Below are 16,684 nucleotides of genomic sequence, written 5' to 3'. Positions count from 1 at the left end.
GTGGTCTGCTGTTCTATGAGTCTATAAGGATCCCCCCCCCCAGTTTTGTCCATTTGCGTGTCTCTCTGCATCTATGAATGTATCTGTATTGGTTAGCAGTGAAGGTAGAACTATTGGGCCTAAATTCATAGACTCTGCTTCTTTAACCTCTGCTTGACCCAGATTCCCTCATCTAATTGTCCCCCAAAGACCCGTCACCGGCCCCCTTACAGTGACATGTCATGAATGTGTACATTAATCTTCCCCTTCTGCCCTATGACAGCAGATAAACACATTGTTTGAGCGCGTAGTCAGGAAGGCCGAATCTGAGAGGTTTGCCTCCCTGGTGCCCTACTGCCATTGGCCATTACGGCCTGGTATTAAACGGGTCAGATGGTAGGAGGTGTCATGGAATCGGGCCGCGTTATGTTTCAAACCCAGGGGAAGCGTTTAAAACCATCCCAGGGAGCTGCAATGGTCCGTTTTAGCGAAGCCATAAAGAGCCCTGATGAAAGCTCATTTGTTTTTCCTGTCTGTTGAATGCCTTGTTCCCGGTTTTGACATTTTCACCCATTTTAAGGTGTTTCTCCTTGCCAAACAGAAACTGTGAGAGACAAGGGATAATCAAGTGTGGCAAGTCTTCCATTTCCCGGACTCTCCGGCCTGTCGGTGCTTCACGGGGCTATCGCCCGCTGTCGGCAGAGACGTCTTGCTGACCTCGTAGCATTTCCTCACATCAAAGTCTCCCCATACTCTCCTCAGCTCTGCCCTGCCGCACCGTCAGTGTGCGGAGAACATTCTCCTCCTCGCTGCGTTAATTCTGTCACAGTTCTCTTGTAGTCTATAAGGATGGTTTTCTTAATAGGAATCTAATATTGATGTCTTTGTTCTTGCCTTTACTGCACTCATACTAAATATGAGACCTTTCAATTCATAACTTACAAAATTCGCACTTGTTTTTACAGAAATGAGTCTATTTTAAGTCAGAGTGACTCTTCAGTTCTTCTGGTCTCTTTCTTTTTGTGATCCTTAATTTGTGATATTTGCAACATAATTCTAATGTAGTGTGCCCCAATCCGGTTCTCGGCAACCCACAGACAGTGCACATTTTTGCTCCCCCCCCAGCTCCTGGTAGGAGTAAAAATGTGAACTGTCTGTGGGTCCCGAGGACTGGATTGGGACACACTGTTCTAATACATTCAGGGTTACATAGCGAATTACCTATATAATCCCGTCCGTTAAAGCTGGTTGTTTTGAATAAAACTCTCTTAATGATTCTCAGCTTCATGTTAGCTTGTGTTAACCACCCGACTGCTGCTTTTTGGACATGGGCTAACCGGGGGTTTCAAAGGAAAGTCGTTTGTATCTGTCAAGCTGGTCGGTGGGGGGGGGCGGGGTCTGAAATAATGACCATGTTTACTCTCCTGCCTGCATACCAGTGCAGTGCCGGTGTGGACCTGAAAGCATCGGCGGCCTGTGGTGCCCATGAAACCCTAGCTGCCCGTGCGCAGTCCCAGGTCCTGCGGCCTGCCGTGCCATAACTGCTCAAACTTTATCACCTTCCTGTCTCCGGACTCCACCTTGCTCATCCGCCCCCCTCCTCCTTTATCTCCCCGCTTTAAACGTGACACTTTATTGGCTTTCTCTCCTGACCCCTTCCGTCAGAAGCTCAGAGGCCGTCTGTCTGAAAGGGGGAGATCAGTCGTCGATGTGCAAAAATAAAAGGAATTTCCAAATGGTGGGGGGGTAAGGTAAAATGCAAGTCAGAACTTGTTAAGCTTCCTACCAGGTTATCACAATGACGATTGAATATAACTGGATGCACAAAAAGTGCTTTTTGAAATTTATGAATCTGTGAAGTTTCAAACTTGGCATTTGAGGTATGGTCATGAATCAAAAGCAAATCATCGTTTTTCTTGGGCTACTTTCATCGGCGCGGCACATTTTTGAAAACAGTCTTTGTCAGAATACTGCTAATGTGAAAGGACACGATTGATTAAACAGAACAAGACGCAGGTCAGGTTATGCGTCGATATCATCATTACTTACTGCTGATGAGTACATATAGCTGAGATCTACCTGCAAACATCATTGTTTCTTCTTCTCCCCAGTCTTCCCAGTGCTAAGTGCTCACCCACATGACTACTGGGATTATGGACATGTTTGCTACTGTCAAAAAAGCAGGTGGCTATGAGACTGTCTTGCTCTACTAAGAGTCTTTGAGAGGTACGATGAATGAGGTTTCTTTTTTGTAAAATTGAGATGGTTCCAGCTTTATGCAGGGCGTACATAATGGTGAATAAATGCACCTTAGGTATGCTTTATTCTTCCATGAGACTGCTACCAGACAGTAAAGTTCATTCTGAGGTACTTTATGGCACTCTCCATAGAGTCTGATACCCCAGGGAAGCATTTCCTTATTGCCTTCAGTGCTCTGAGAATGATTAGTAGCCCTGTTCTGAGTGTGATTAGTTGCTCTGTCTGCCATATTGGATCAGTTAGGTTAGAGGGCTCCTACCTACAGGTTCTGTCTCTGTACCAATGCAACAGATTTCTGCCATCTTTATGATCCTGCTCATTAAAAGTAACTGTGAGGCAGTAAAAAAATGATTTTGTTTTAATGCTGCCCTCTGGATTTTCTTATCCACTGTGTGAGAGGCTGCTGGCAGCACTAAAGTGCAGACTGCTATAAAATGGGTCTCATTCTTGGGGAAGTTGTGGTGGGGCTGATATGTCCAGCATCTTTGAACTTGTATACTGACTTATATTAGTTGGTATTATGTGTTAAGCTGCTGCTGAGTGGTTTCGTTTAGTGAGGGGAAGGAAGACACCTGTGTTTGTTTGGTACATTTGGTGCATGTCAGACATGATTCACAGCTGAATCGATGCGTTGCGTCTATAGCTTAATAAAAACGAACGAATGAATGAATGAATGAATGAATGGGATGTGTAGATTAAACAAATTAAGCACTGGGAGGAATGTATTTTGTGCTGGAGAAGTGCTGCAACAATCCAGTGGCCGGGCAATACATATTATATAACAAGGAAAATTATGAGAACCTGTTAAAATGGGCAGCCCTTTAAAACAGGACCATCAAAGTAAGCCTTTTGATCAACCCAGAAACCCCTGCTCTTGTCCATTTTTTTTTAAAACGTCGTCATTACTTAGCTTCCCTCATTGGTGTGCCCTCTAAGGTATAGCCCCTCTCACTGGCCCAAGTCAAACCCCCATTGCTTTTGGGGTCCGCAAGGGTGCAAAGACCTGGTGCTTGGAGCACTTTAAAACACTCACCGGGCTCTGTAATAGGCCAAGAAGTGGCTGTGGCTGTGGCTGTGTGCTCATTTTGGGCGCTCTGGGGACGGTTTGAATCAGGCCTTTTATTGGGAGCGTTCCAAGGTTATGTGCCCCAAACGCCCATCTCGCTAACAGAAGTCCCAGCATGCCCTCTACCTCACCCCACATCTGGTAATCCGGTCCCGCTGTCCATGCTGTAAAGCTTGAGTCGAGGGTTTCATTGGCTTTTGGACGGCTAGTGGTTTATCTCCCCTTGATGAAGGCCCTTGAGAGAGGAGAAGCCCTTCTAGATACCCACAGTTCCATTTCCTTGAGCTTTTATTGCGCAAATCAGTTACATTTGACTTTGAATTGGATTAATGTGGGATCACGTTAGTGTTTTTCTCACTCGCCTACTTGATTCTGGTGTGGACTGTGATAGGGATCCACTAATGGGCCGGTACCTCTCCATAGTCTCTGGTTCCTTGGGTCCTTCCCATTATCTCCCCCTGTGTTCTGGGGTCGGCCTCCGGGTTTACGGCAGGGTAGGAAAGGGACACAAGGAAATGAGCTGACCCTGAGGTCAGGCACAGAGTCAGAGGCTGCAAAGGGCACTGCGGCCCAGCCGGCCTGCTCTCTCAGGGCTAGTTGGAGTGTAGGGACAGGTCAGGTGAGAGCGAAAGCTGGGAGTGCAGAGGACACACAATCCAGTTCAGTCCTTGACCCCAGAGTCATGTGCCTTCAATTAAGGTAGATTTAAATTTGTTTACAAGCCCCAACGGTCTTAAATCTTCTGGAACTTCATCCCCCCCCCCCCCCCCCCCCCATCTGGTCCCCCCCCCCCCCCCTTTTTCCTTTTTTTTTTAAATATGCATCGGCCGTCCATTTATGACACCATTTTAAATGTTTTGTGGCACTGGTTACAAGCTATTTGGGAATCTGCAAAACTGCATTTCAGGGAACAGCGTGATGTGAGAGGTGGTTCACCTTCACTGGATGTGGCCCAAGCACTTTATACTCCTAACAGGCATTTGGCTGGACCACTGCACTGACCTCTTGGCCCGTCAGTTAAAGCCACGTGTGATGAATCCTCTCGCTTTCGAATCCAAAGTCACTCTCGCTCATAAGTACTGATTGAATGAATCGTTGGCATGTTGTCTGCTGCAATGATGCACCATCCACTCCAAAGCTGATGCTTCTTCTCAGCATTGAATTCCAGGTTTCTGTTGTTTACTTTTCATACAGCTTTTTTTTTTCCTTTTATTCCTATTTGAGATCCTACAATGTTTGGTCACCTGACCACTAAGAGTCATCATATCCTGCTTTAGAGATTTACCTGTAAATAACTGCAGGAATGTACTAGTCCTTCCTCAGCACCAGTGCTAGTGCACTTTGGACATAGCTGGGCAGCGTGGCACGTCACAGCACCCATGCCACTACCTGAGGTCCCCCCCCCCCCCACAACTATCGTATGCCAGTAAAAATTTACACAGAACTGTAGGGCTGTTACTATTATGTCCGCCGACCAAAACTGGCTTGCTGCAAAACCCAGCTGTTAAAAGGGGCAGCTAATTGGCTACAGTGGGTTAAGTAAATGTTTGAGCTCTTCTCCTTGAAGGGGGTTGCATGGCGGAGCCTCCCGTAAAAAAAAAAATAGGAGGTGGGGCTTCGCAGGCGCGTTCTTTGTGGTCGCTCTGCTGAGTACAGAGCCGTAATTGACATCATATGGACCGAACACTCAGAGGAGAGTCCTATTGGGTGTCTTCATTAAAGAGACATTAAAGACAGACAAGGGACGGAGGGGATAGAGCAAATGTTTTAACAAAATGGGAAAGGTTTTTTTGCATAAATTAGGCAACACGAAAGAGAAGGGAAGGTATGGTTTATTTCCAGGAACAGAAGCATCTCCCTGTGTAAAAACATAGAAACTGAATGTTACGCTTTCTGATGTTTAAGCCAAGCTGCACGACCTTTACAGAGAAAGCCGTCTTTGGGTGTGAACCGCACATACAGTGACTAGGAGAGATGGTTAATTTTGCGATGAAAGGATGCTGTAATTTTTGTAATGAGCAAGGGGAAGAAGGAAATATGTGCATAGAGTAGGTGCAATATCCTGGATATAATGTCGTGGATGTAATGACTATTAAAGCGAAAAAACGTACTCGGTAAATGGCAGTGAATGTGCGTTACAAGATCATCAGTTTGGTTATGGTATGTACAAGCGCCAAGGATTGTGCTGCTGAAGCAGATTAAATAGAAATAATTCTCTTAATCAATTCTAGCTTTACCACATTCTGCAATGCCTATGAGCTAAGATGTTTGTTTAAAGAGTTGTTGAAATAAGGTGTATAATACAGGTGAATAGGATCTCATGATCTGCTTGCAGTGCACCACATTCTACATTCTATAGTCTGCTTTCTGCTTAAGAGCACAGACATAAGGTTTGCACATGCTCAGTAGAACCCGCTCCCTGCCAATCTCTTACTATTATTTATTTTCTCACAGATTTCAGATTCAAAGAGGAGCCAGTGACCCCCACAGCTACAAGAGCCTAGGAGACTGCTTCAGGACCATATTTCGCAGCGAGGGGTATGCCGTCCTCCTCGCCTTCCCCAGAACGCGCCGCCATCCCTCATCCTCATCTCGACAGGTTCCTTATGGTTTCGACACGTGTTCTACAGGACCCCAGGGGGCGTCTGAAAACCCGTGCTAGAGGGGGAGAATGAGAGCCAGACTGGGGCTGTGCAGAACACAGCGAGCCCACTGGGAAGAGCGCGTGCTCATGCCAGAGCAAAGAGGAACCTGAGGCTTGTTTAGGATTGTATTTTGTATTTCGTATAGGACTGGAATGAAAACTCTTCCTTATAAAAAAGAAATTTATGTGGAGTGTTAAGTATAATAGTTAAGTTGGCATACGTTTCATTTAATATGTTTAAATTTGTTTAGCAGATGCTATTTCCACAATTCACAAGTAAAGCAAATGGCAGATTATGGCAAATGGCAGATTACAAACATACCTAATGTCGTAGAGTCGACTCGGCATGAGTTGGCATGGAGGCCGAGCTTCCAGCGAATGCCCAGTGTAACAATTATAAACAAGAGCTACACATCTTCCAAACAAGGCAGAAACCTAATAAGACAGGTATTTGATGACCAGAAAGTGCATCATTAGGACCATTCAGGGAACAGAGTGACATCAGACTTGCAGAGGTTATCCATTACTGCTTGTTCAGGTAGGGTTGGTCTCATCCAGAGGGAACAAGGAAGAACATCTATGGGAAATTCTAGAGAGCTCACATACTGTTATATGCCACTGATAGCATAGAGTCACCAGTGCATCTGAAGAACGTGGGGTTTTCGGAAAAACAACCTGACTGCACAGAGCAAGCCCAAGCAAGCACATGCATTATGTATTCACATGAAGGAATCGTGCTGAACTGTGCGGAACCATGTAGAACCGTGCTGAACCATGTGGAACCATGCTGAAGCATGCTGTCACAGCAGTGCAGGACAGTGGTGCCTCCTGCCAAAACACTACTTTAAAAAAATATATATATATATTTTATACACTTTTATTTTTCCCCATTTTTCCTTATTTATGACACTGTCGACAGTGTTTTAAACACCAGTAATCACTCGTAATTAGTGTGCAGTAAGTCAAAGCTTTCTGTGAGCTGTTTTCTCCGTGTTCTCCATGAGAACGATATTCCAGTACTTTGTGAAGTGCTTATAAGTTAGAATGGGTGAATGAAACGCGCATGTGAATAGTATGCATATAATTATATCAGCTGTGTGTGTTGCGTTGTATGTGAACTATCAAGGGGGGGGGGGGCTTGTACTGCTATTTGCTGAAATCGGGGGGCCCTGTCATTCTCCCCCCGGTGACCTTGGCAGCATCCTACAGTCCTCCTTGCTTGTGTTTTCCCTCTGCGTCATGAAAAGTACAGGTCAGGTATTTGCACCCCTATGCCGTTCCTCTGGAGAAACACCCACACTCCTGCTGGGTTTGCGTCCCGCATTGGGGTATGTGTTCACGCCCCATGAGGCGAGACACACGGCTCCAAGAATTATAGATCAATTGAGTGTCAAAGGAAGTGGATTAAATGCTTGCAGTTCCACAGTGTCGATTCTACATCCGATGGAAAAACCCAGACAATGCAGACCTGGATGCAAGGAGCTGAGCTGCATGTGTATGTGACCGAAATGAAGAGTGACAGCTGAGAACCTGCACCTTTCCTCCTCTCAGTTTACATCCCCTTTGCTTTTTGTTCACCTTCTTCCATGTTGCCAGGAGCTCAGTTTTTATTTAGCTCCCACTAAATATATGCCACTTATATATATATATATATATATATATATATATATATATATATATATATATATATAAATGCCTGAGTAATAATAATCACTTCTGCTCCTATATTTAACGGTGACGTAAGAGCCATTTTATTGAGCTGTTACTAGAGCTTGCTGTTCCATCTAAGCCCAGTTAAGTGAGAGCTCCCTCTGCAAAGGAAAATCAGTAACAACCCTGGTTATATATAATGCGGTGTAAGGTATTACATCATCATGGATTGAATCTGGCAGAGTGATCTGCCACGGCCTATGGTCTTCTCTTAATCCCACCCCTACTTAACAATAAGGAAAATTATAGGCAGGTTCCTCAACCAGGGCCCTGAGCCTTGGTGCGAGAAGGGGGGCCAGCCGCTTGCAGGACAATGGTGGCAACGTGGAATTCCGATCCCATTTACCCTCTCCCCGCTTGCCCCTTCCCTGATGTTCTCCTATGTTTTCCTTGCTCTCAACAGCTTTACTGAAAATATCTCAGCAGAAGTTTGTCTAAATGTAAGCTGCGCCCTCCTGGAGTTCATCTTCAAAGGACAGATAGCTATCATTTCTCTGCCTACCCCAGCCACTCACCCTTAGCAAATCTCAAATCAATCTTCCCTGGTATTAACTACAGTACAAAGAGCATTGTTGGGTATTTTTCCTAGAGAATGGCTACAGACTGTGTAAGGGTAGTTAAGTAAAAATAATTATATGATCTTTCCCAGTGAAGAAATGCCACCCAGCTGAGCTTCTTGAAAGTCCTTCTCTTGGGTAACTTCTACACAGAACACACACACCTGTTTGTTGCTCCTGTTGGCCTGAGTTTCAGCAGATCAAGGAAGACTTGTTTCATGTGTTAACAGGAGTCTTGTGAGTGTAGTTAAACAAGATCAAATAGGCAGCTGAGGGCAACAGTTAGGTAAACAGATTATAAATGTCAAGTCTGAATGTACTTTATCTGAAAATGATTTCATAAAAACAAACCAAGGTCTTTTTTGTCTTTTTACTAATTTTCTTTTCCTGTTCACTGACTCCATTGTGCCACTGCCTCAGCAAAATGACAAGATTAATTATATCTTCGTTGAGATAATATTATACTCTCCACTTTGTCTGATCCTCCGCGTGCCTCAGTGTGCTCACTCGTGCACGTAATAAATAGATGGCATGCAACAAATGTATGGTATTAGAATAAGGAGAATACTCACGCACCCATAGCTCTTTGTTCTGCGGAGTACATGGGAGATGAGAACTACCTGAAATCCATCTTTTTGGTTCTTTATTCTGTGTTAGTCTTGGTGTGGCTCAAGTTGCCTCAAAGACTGCCTATGAGTGTGTGTGGATTATGTTTATATTACATTGTGGGGACCAAATGTCCCCCACAATGTGATAAAAACCTTTCATGTTGACGCCGTGGGGACCATTTTTCCAGTCCCCTCAAAGATCTGTGACTGCGATCAAAAAACGAAAAATGCCAAATGTCTTGTATTTCGTTTGGTTACTTATGGTTAAGGGTTACAGTCGCCATGCTGGGATTAGAGTTTTCCCCACAGAATTGAATAGTCCCAACAAAGATATAATTACAAACCTGTCTGTGTATATATGTGTGTGTGTGTGTGTGTGTGTGTGTGTGTGTGTGTGTGTTTGTCTGGGCATTGCACAGCTTTCTGCTGTCATCGCAGATAAACCTGCTGCTTATCAAAACAATCTCTTAATGTAAATTCCCAGCCCATTCATGGGAACTGAAGTGCATGGAACCTTTTTTTGTTTTAAAAATTATTCTGCTTTCTTTCAAGCCAGGTAAATATTTCTGTTTCTTATAGCTATAAAGTACCTGACTCACAACTAAATCAACACAATTAGAAGTTGTTGTTACCAAATTATTGCTTATTCTAGATGTCACAACACATTTTGTGGGGAAGAAGTGTGTCAGGGCAGTCTTTCGTACCAGAAATCTTTCCTGTCAGTTCCACTGTTCTTTGATCACGTGATAAATCCCATAGCGTAGTGATTAAGCGTGCGATTCCCTGGACAGGTCGTGCTGTACTGAAAGACCCTTTACTCTGGGCTATTTCAATACGTACATGGTTATGTAAAGTAACACTCTAGGTTGCATTAAAAAGAGAAAAAGGCTGTGGTACTGCAGGCCTAGCAGGACTGGCAGAACCTCCCACTCGCCTGAATCTCATGCTTTTACCCGCAGTTCATCCAGCTTTCCGGGATGGCTACCGCTGACTCATCCGTGAAAGAGTACATCTTCTGCTGTTCCTTTTCCTTATCGACTGCACCATTCCTCGGCCCTTCTGCAGGGGGCCCTGAGCCATGGGGGGGTTTCCGCGGCATTGGATGGGGGTCCTGCCCCAGAGAGCCCTCCGCTTCTTCTTACCTTTCTCTAGTTCTGTAGACTCCCGCATTTTCTTTTCAGCTTCACCATCATAGCTCTACTTTTGTGTAGATATCAGAGTTAGTCGCGTGTCACATTTCAAATGAGAAAAATACAAATCTGTTATATTTTTCCTTAACACTGTTAAAACTACTACTAACTCAAGTATTAAATAATTAAATTGTCATTGTTTGGTGCCTGAAAAGGATTTTTTTTCCCTCTTCCCCGTTTCCAGTATCTCATGTGATGATATAAATCTTTCTGAAAAGGTGTGAGCAGTAAATAAATAATCCCGCTCTGTCATCCCCAAACGGAAACAATAGGTGTTTTTTTTTTTTTTAGCGGTTATCACGATAGTATTTTTTTGCGATGGGTATAATCATTCCCTAGAATCCAGTAGTTACCTCCAGGCTGAACCACTTCAGCAGAAGTTCTGCAGCTAGTGGTAGGACTGACTATTGTGAAATTATTACAAATGATAAACTTCCTTCTTGGCTGCGGCTAAACGTGGGCTGATGTGCTTCTTCTGAGCTACTTGGTGGGAAACTTGATATACTGTCTTGCAGTGGGAATTCACCAAATGGGGAAAATAAATGAAAACATGACCATATATAATTCAGCTGCAGGGGCCGGCTGGTGCAGCTGTCTGATTTCATGCTAATGCGATTCATCGGATAGGTGGATGATTTTTTGGTTTTCCTTTAGCTGTCCAGCTAAGCACTGATAATGCTAATAAAAATGCTTGCAGCGGTGGTAGAAAATTGGAAATGAGGAGGAAATGCTTCTATAGCTGAGGTCAGTGATGTCGCAGTTTGGAGCATGTGAAGATGACATATAGATGCGACTGTGGTGTGTATCTCTCTGTCCTTTGCTGGCATGTTGAATGCTCATATCAATTGAGGTTTTTTCCTGCTGCCGATGGCTGGATTTCAGTTTAAACACAGAAGCTACATGGGAAAACTGACCGAGCTCTGGAGCCAAGGTCAGCATCTCCTTGCATATTGTTCCCAGGCTAACTGGCATCTCACCCTACATGCCTGTCTTGTTGGCTAATGGGGATTAAGTGCCTCAGGAACTGTCCTGAACCCGCTCTTGCAGCCTCTCTGCATAGATACAAAAAAACATGCAATTTCATCGCTGTTCAGTCATTTCACTTTTATTCATCAGACCAAAGCGAACGACAAGCTATTCTCTCAATGTTCCAAAAAAATAGTCTAATGAGTGTACATTAAAAGGTGTATCCAAAGCTGGGTCTTTAAGCAGAATTGTGTAGATGGCAAAGTTGGGTCTTGGATGCACCGTGTATGTAAGTGCTGGATACTTTTTAGGAGTTTGAAGGCCTAAAGGTACAGAACTTAATATCCAGGTTATGTTCTGTTATATATGCTGTGTACATATCTGTATGGTATACTGCAAGTTCATTATACCTTTACTGCCTAAATAGCCAAGATACTTTGTATAACAGAAAGAGTATACATGGAAATAACGACAAAAGTACTGTAAAATAAATATGTAAACGTGTAACATAGATGCTCATTATCGCTAAGTATTATGGGTATTACAGGTTTGATATGTAACACTGTAGCACTAGACGGCTGGCAGTGCTGCGACTTTGTATATACCATGTACTTACCACTGCTGCATTCCGTTAGCCAGCCAGGATTTTTTAAAACTTTATTGTAACCATATGGGGTGACAGATCTTGTGCGGAAGGACATCAAGCAAAGCATCACTGTATTTCTGGGGATGGAGAGATTATGTCTGTAACAGTGACAGCAGATCCAGCTTCTCTGTGTTTATGTAATTTCAAGAAATTAGGAAAGACTGAGCAGAACTGGTGGCCCTCCTCCTTTTTTAACGTTTAATGAGATATTCCCCATTTATCGAGTTTCTTACATGGTTACATGTAATGTAGAGATAGCCCTGCATATTTTATAAGCCTAAGTAATAAAGAAATTAATTTCTGAGCTTCCTTTGGGGGAACTCAAGTAATACAGTTATTCCATGTGTTTGTCCACAGCATCTAAATTTGTGGCATTTATTTAGCAAGTATACAATATGGTTCTATATATTTATGGTCTTATACTACTTAAGAGAAGACCATAAAGTACAACATCTGTCCTGAACTTATATTTGAGTTTCATAAGTCGCATATATCTTATCTAGCAAAATGTAACTTAATACCTAATGTGCTGCTTTCAGATTTCCGGGGCTAATCTGTAACATGGTATCAAATGCATTTGAACTAAGATAATGGGACCAAAAAATATATCGTTTTAGGAAAATCAGAGACAAATTAGCCAATCTAAGGAGGAGACGTGGGACCTCCGTCCAGCTGCATCTACAGGAGCTTCCAATCAGAGACAGAGATTTGCTTAGAAAAGTTGCGGGGGTCGCTGTGTACTTTACATTTAAAATCAAATCAGGGTTGGATTCAAATAAAGCACATTCAAATTGACCTGGGTTACCTCAAATGAGTCTGTAACAAATTTAAGGTGTATTTTTGCACCTGATGACTCCTTTCGCAGCCACGCCCAGGAAGTCTGTGCAGTGAATTTGCATGAAGAGCTTCCATCCTTTAGCAGTAACCCTGCCGCTTCCAGCTTCACCTCTTCATTGTAGGTTCATCTTGGAATCCTCCACCTAACAACAATGTCTACAATTTTTACTTTGTAAGCCTTAGATAGCACTTTTTGGTTTTTGTAATGAGCTTTAGGTCATAAGATCATACTGCTGCAGGTCCAGTTAAGCAGTGCATGAATGTATCTGCCTGGCCTAAGTGTCACCAAATGATTTTCCCAAAAACAATACTGTTTACCCCTGGCTGTAATCAGAGAAGAGCATCTCCAGTGACTTCTGAGATGTGTTTCCACAATAGAGCATTAGGGGTTAATAACAGAACTCACGCCACACTGTGTGCTCTATCTACATGCATGTGTTCAACATCAATACAAAATTCATTCTGCTCAACCATCCTCAAAATAATGCAAAAAAAAAAATTCAGAGCATGCAGTGTGGTTTTATGAGTAATAGCTACGTGAATGTGAGTATTTCATTGTGAATATTTGCTATATAATCAATGAATTCAGTGGTAAGGTGTTAATGTTCAGGGGTGAGTTTCCCAAAGCCTTCTTAACGCTACGTCAGTCTTTTGACACTAAGTTCTGTCTTTTAACTATGTTAACCTACGAACGACGTAGCATTAATTAAGAAGGAAACCCACCCAAGGCTTCTATGTATGGAGAGAAATCAGTGAAGATGCCTTTCTCTCAAGCGTATCATAAGACCATAAGATGATAATAGCATTCTAGTACTGCATTCTAAATGTTAGAGAGGTTAAATCGGTACATTGGTCTGTAGATTATGTAGTGATTGAGGAGACAGATATGGGATTCAGAATTCAAATCTGAGCAAGGAGAATTGTCAGTGCCTTTTAAATTAGTTGCTCTGTTGATTGTTTTTATCCAAAGTGGCTTATAATTACACGTTTGTACAGCTGTATGTATTACTGGAGCAATTCAGGTGAAGTACCTTGCTTTAGGGCATGACAAGGCCCCATTTGGGACATACACTGACAACCGCTACACTACCTGTTAGCTCAGCCCAGCTGTACAAATAGCACAAAAGGTTTAGACGCTTGAAATTTTAAGAAGTGTATGTAGTAGTAAATTTCCAAGCTGCTCCATAGTCCAACAGCACACACAAAGCATTGACCAACTTATTAAGGCTGAGATCTCCCTAACCTCATTCACTTATTGTTATATTAGTGTGAATTTGCATTCATACATTTGCGTCAAGTATACCTTTCCTTCCAGTTTCATTCTAAGAAAACATTTGCTTTGTTTTCTTTCTCACGCAATAATCTCTCTCGTCAAACCACTGCATCCAGGAAGGTCGTCTCCAGTTCAGCGTGTTTGACGTTCACTGGCACTGGTCAGGCCTCACTCTGCTATTGTTGCTTGGCTCTCAGCGGGACCCATGTGCTTTGAAAGTCCGTTCCTGCTGCATTACCCATCTGCTGAAGCAGCGATGTTTGTATCAGGTTGCTGAATTGCCGCTCTGATACCATCAGATTCCCTTTTCCTGACTCTTTATATAGTTTACAGAAACACTGAATGTATAATTCTGGTCAATTCTGCTGTATCCAAGCTGTCAGCCACCACTAATCATTTAAATAATAGATACAGTGAGCTGTTAAATGAAAACATTTCTTTTTCTATTACATGCAGTGTTGTTTTTTCCCATATTAGCGTCTCATTGGCAGTTGATATGGCATCGTCAAAGTTAAGCCCCTTCTTTAACCATTATCCTACTGTTGGTGGGCTGAACCTTTACAGCGGATTGTCCCCGAGGTAACGACAGTGACTTGTTCGCCTTGCTTGGGGGCTGCAGTGTATGACACGGGATTGCCGTCAGATTAAATTCTGATAAATAGGTGCCGCCGGCCAACTCACAAAGTCCCCCTTTCAAGAGTACCGTCATCCTCCGTTTGCGCGGGATTAAGTTCACAGTAGCGCTGGCAGAAGCAGATACTTGTGGAGACTTGTGGGCCACCTTTAGGTACCTGCTTCACCATGTCATTTCTGTTGACCACGTGCACCACACTTTGTTTAGTAAGTAGAAGCTGAGATGTTCACATATGCAACTAAGGCTTTTTTTTTTTCCTTGTTTTATATCCCCCATCCATCTTCAGTGCACTTGTCCTAACAAAGATTTTAATCGTATGATTGATCGTTTTCTAAGACGGGGCTGCACACGCTTGCGATTTTTTTTTGCCGATCAGCACTGTGGACCGTTCAGCAGGGTGGTGCAGAGCGGAAGACGGCGAACGCGCAAAGCCGAGCGACGTGCCTTTGCGAAGAAAATGGCGAAATATCCTCGCTCTTAAGGCTCATTTCTGCTTGAAGGCCGTTGAAAAGTGCAGCTTGTTGCGCCTGTTTAAATGTTACGACCTGTTTTACCAGTTCTTGTGTGACAGGCCTAAAACAATCTTTAAGATAAGAACGTCTCACTTCTCAACACTTCAGTTCCATGGAATCTACGGGACGTGCAGACAAAGAACAGTAGGTGGGGATTTCTGTGGTAACTGGAAGCCAGCAGAATTCAGCACTGGGCTCATCGCCGTCGATAATATCATCTTTCTGATAATGTGACACACCCTTCACACAATGCAAGTCTTCATTTTTAGCGAGACGGTTGATAAATGTATTATCACAATATGAATATTGACGTCAAAATCTGTAATATGGCAAGAAAATGTATGTCAAAATAATACCCACGTAACTCATATACTGTATAAGGTAATAATTCCTATGATTTTGATGACCCCCCCCCCACCTCAGTGTTTATACTTTTAAAAACAAACTGTTTTTAATATATGTATGTATGTGTAATTTTCAGGAATGTCGTAAATTAAACAAATAATTTGTTTGCGAGATCGTTTCATAAACACATCAACGTCACTTTCTGCCATTTGTCATCTGCACAATAATAATTTTTGTAGCCTGCTGACTGTGTCCCACACACATAGGCATAAATAATCACTTTACTTGTCCCACACTTTCCTTTTTTGCTCCTTTTAATTGAGGTTACTTGTTTTTTTCCTCTGGGGACAGGGAGTATGTTTGCAGTTTGTCACAAGTTTTTCTTGTTCGTTCGTTTGTTTCAGTTTTCTGTCGCAAGCTCAAACCCAGCTGCTTACACAGAAATGCCATAACAAATAAAATGGTACCGGTCAGTTGACAAGCGAGGCAAAAGTTGCTCTCCCCCGTCTCTCCCTCTGGAGGGAAATTCATCAGGAAGTATTCATTTCCTTTAACAGCAGAGCCAGCAGGTAGCTCTGTGCTTAAAGAACTTTGAATCTCGATAGGGGATCTGTAGATTTAACCTGCATTTCTTTGCTAAATTCTCAGGGGAAAAAAATGGTTTCGGTTGTGAACCACATCTGTTATTTTAAGTTAAAATTTACTAAGCAAAGTTTTATTTAAACATGTCAGAATGTTTTTTTCTATTTGCCTTCCCACGAATTGCTAACTGTTACATTGTACAATACAGTAATATTATAATATTACTTTATGTCCAACAGGCTATATGGTTTCTACAAGGGAATTTTGCCCCCAATCCTCGCTGAGACCCCAAAGAGAGCAGTTAAGGTGATTTCTATTTTGAAACCTTTCCGGTATTCGGCTCTGGCACATGCCATGAGTGGACTTGTGGTTTAGGTCCCTGTGCTGTTTGTGGTTTAGGTCTAGGTTTCAGAACCGCAGTACCACCGCACTGTGGAATAAACAGGGACCACAATAGCAGTCGATTCTGTTTTCCAGTGGCTTCTGTTTGCCCGGGAGAACTGAAGTTCAGTATTTACACACAACAATTTCCAGACTCACTCTGCAACACCATTAGCATCTCTGTTACCATTAAATATTTAGCATGGAGAAGTGACACTCGGGAAATCAAGCACATCGAACCAAAAGAAATCACTTACATATTGATATCGATTTTGGTAATGAGCCGATTGAGAAATATATTAATCTTAGAATATGCACCGGATTAACTGCAAAATATCACAGGTATATAGTTTATGTTTTTCTAATGTGCGCTGTGGACAAGGGGGTAATACATTTAGCATTCATCCGTTTATATTTTAAGGTTTTCCTTACCAAAATTATTCACATCTTTAATATTGGTATTAGGTGGTTGCAGCTTTATAAAACCATCATTTA

The 16,684-nt window shown here is 42.8% G+C and overlaps 1 protein-coding gene across 3 annotated transcripts in view; it reads left to right on the top strand.

Annotated features, from left to right (window-relative positions):
- Positions 1-16,684, top strand: part of slc25a21 (solute carrier family 25 member 21) — a 98,660-nt gene that overhangs the window by 69,334 nt on the left and 12,642 nt on the right. For all 3 annotated transcript variants that reach the window (XM_048974982.1, XM_048974981.1, XM_048974983.1), the window contains 2 exons: positions 5,759-5,842; positions 16,048-16,114. In XM_048974982.1, the coding sequence (XP_048830939.1) occupies positions 5,759-5,842; positions 16,048-16,114 (151 nt within the window). The remainder of the gene's footprint in view (positions 1-5,758; positions 5,843-16,047; positions 16,115-16,684) is intronic.

Source organism: Brienomyrus brachyistius, chromosome 14 (genome assembly GCF_023856365.1).
Source record: "Brienomyrus brachyistius isolate T26 chromosome 14, BBRACH_0.4, whole genome shotgun sequence".
NCBI classification, from domain to species: domain Eukaryota; kingdom Metazoa; phylum Chordata; class Actinopteri; order Osteoglossiformes; family Mormyridae; genus Brienomyrus; species Brienomyrus brachyistius.
This window is presented reverse-complemented; position numbering and strand designations above follow the sequence as displayed.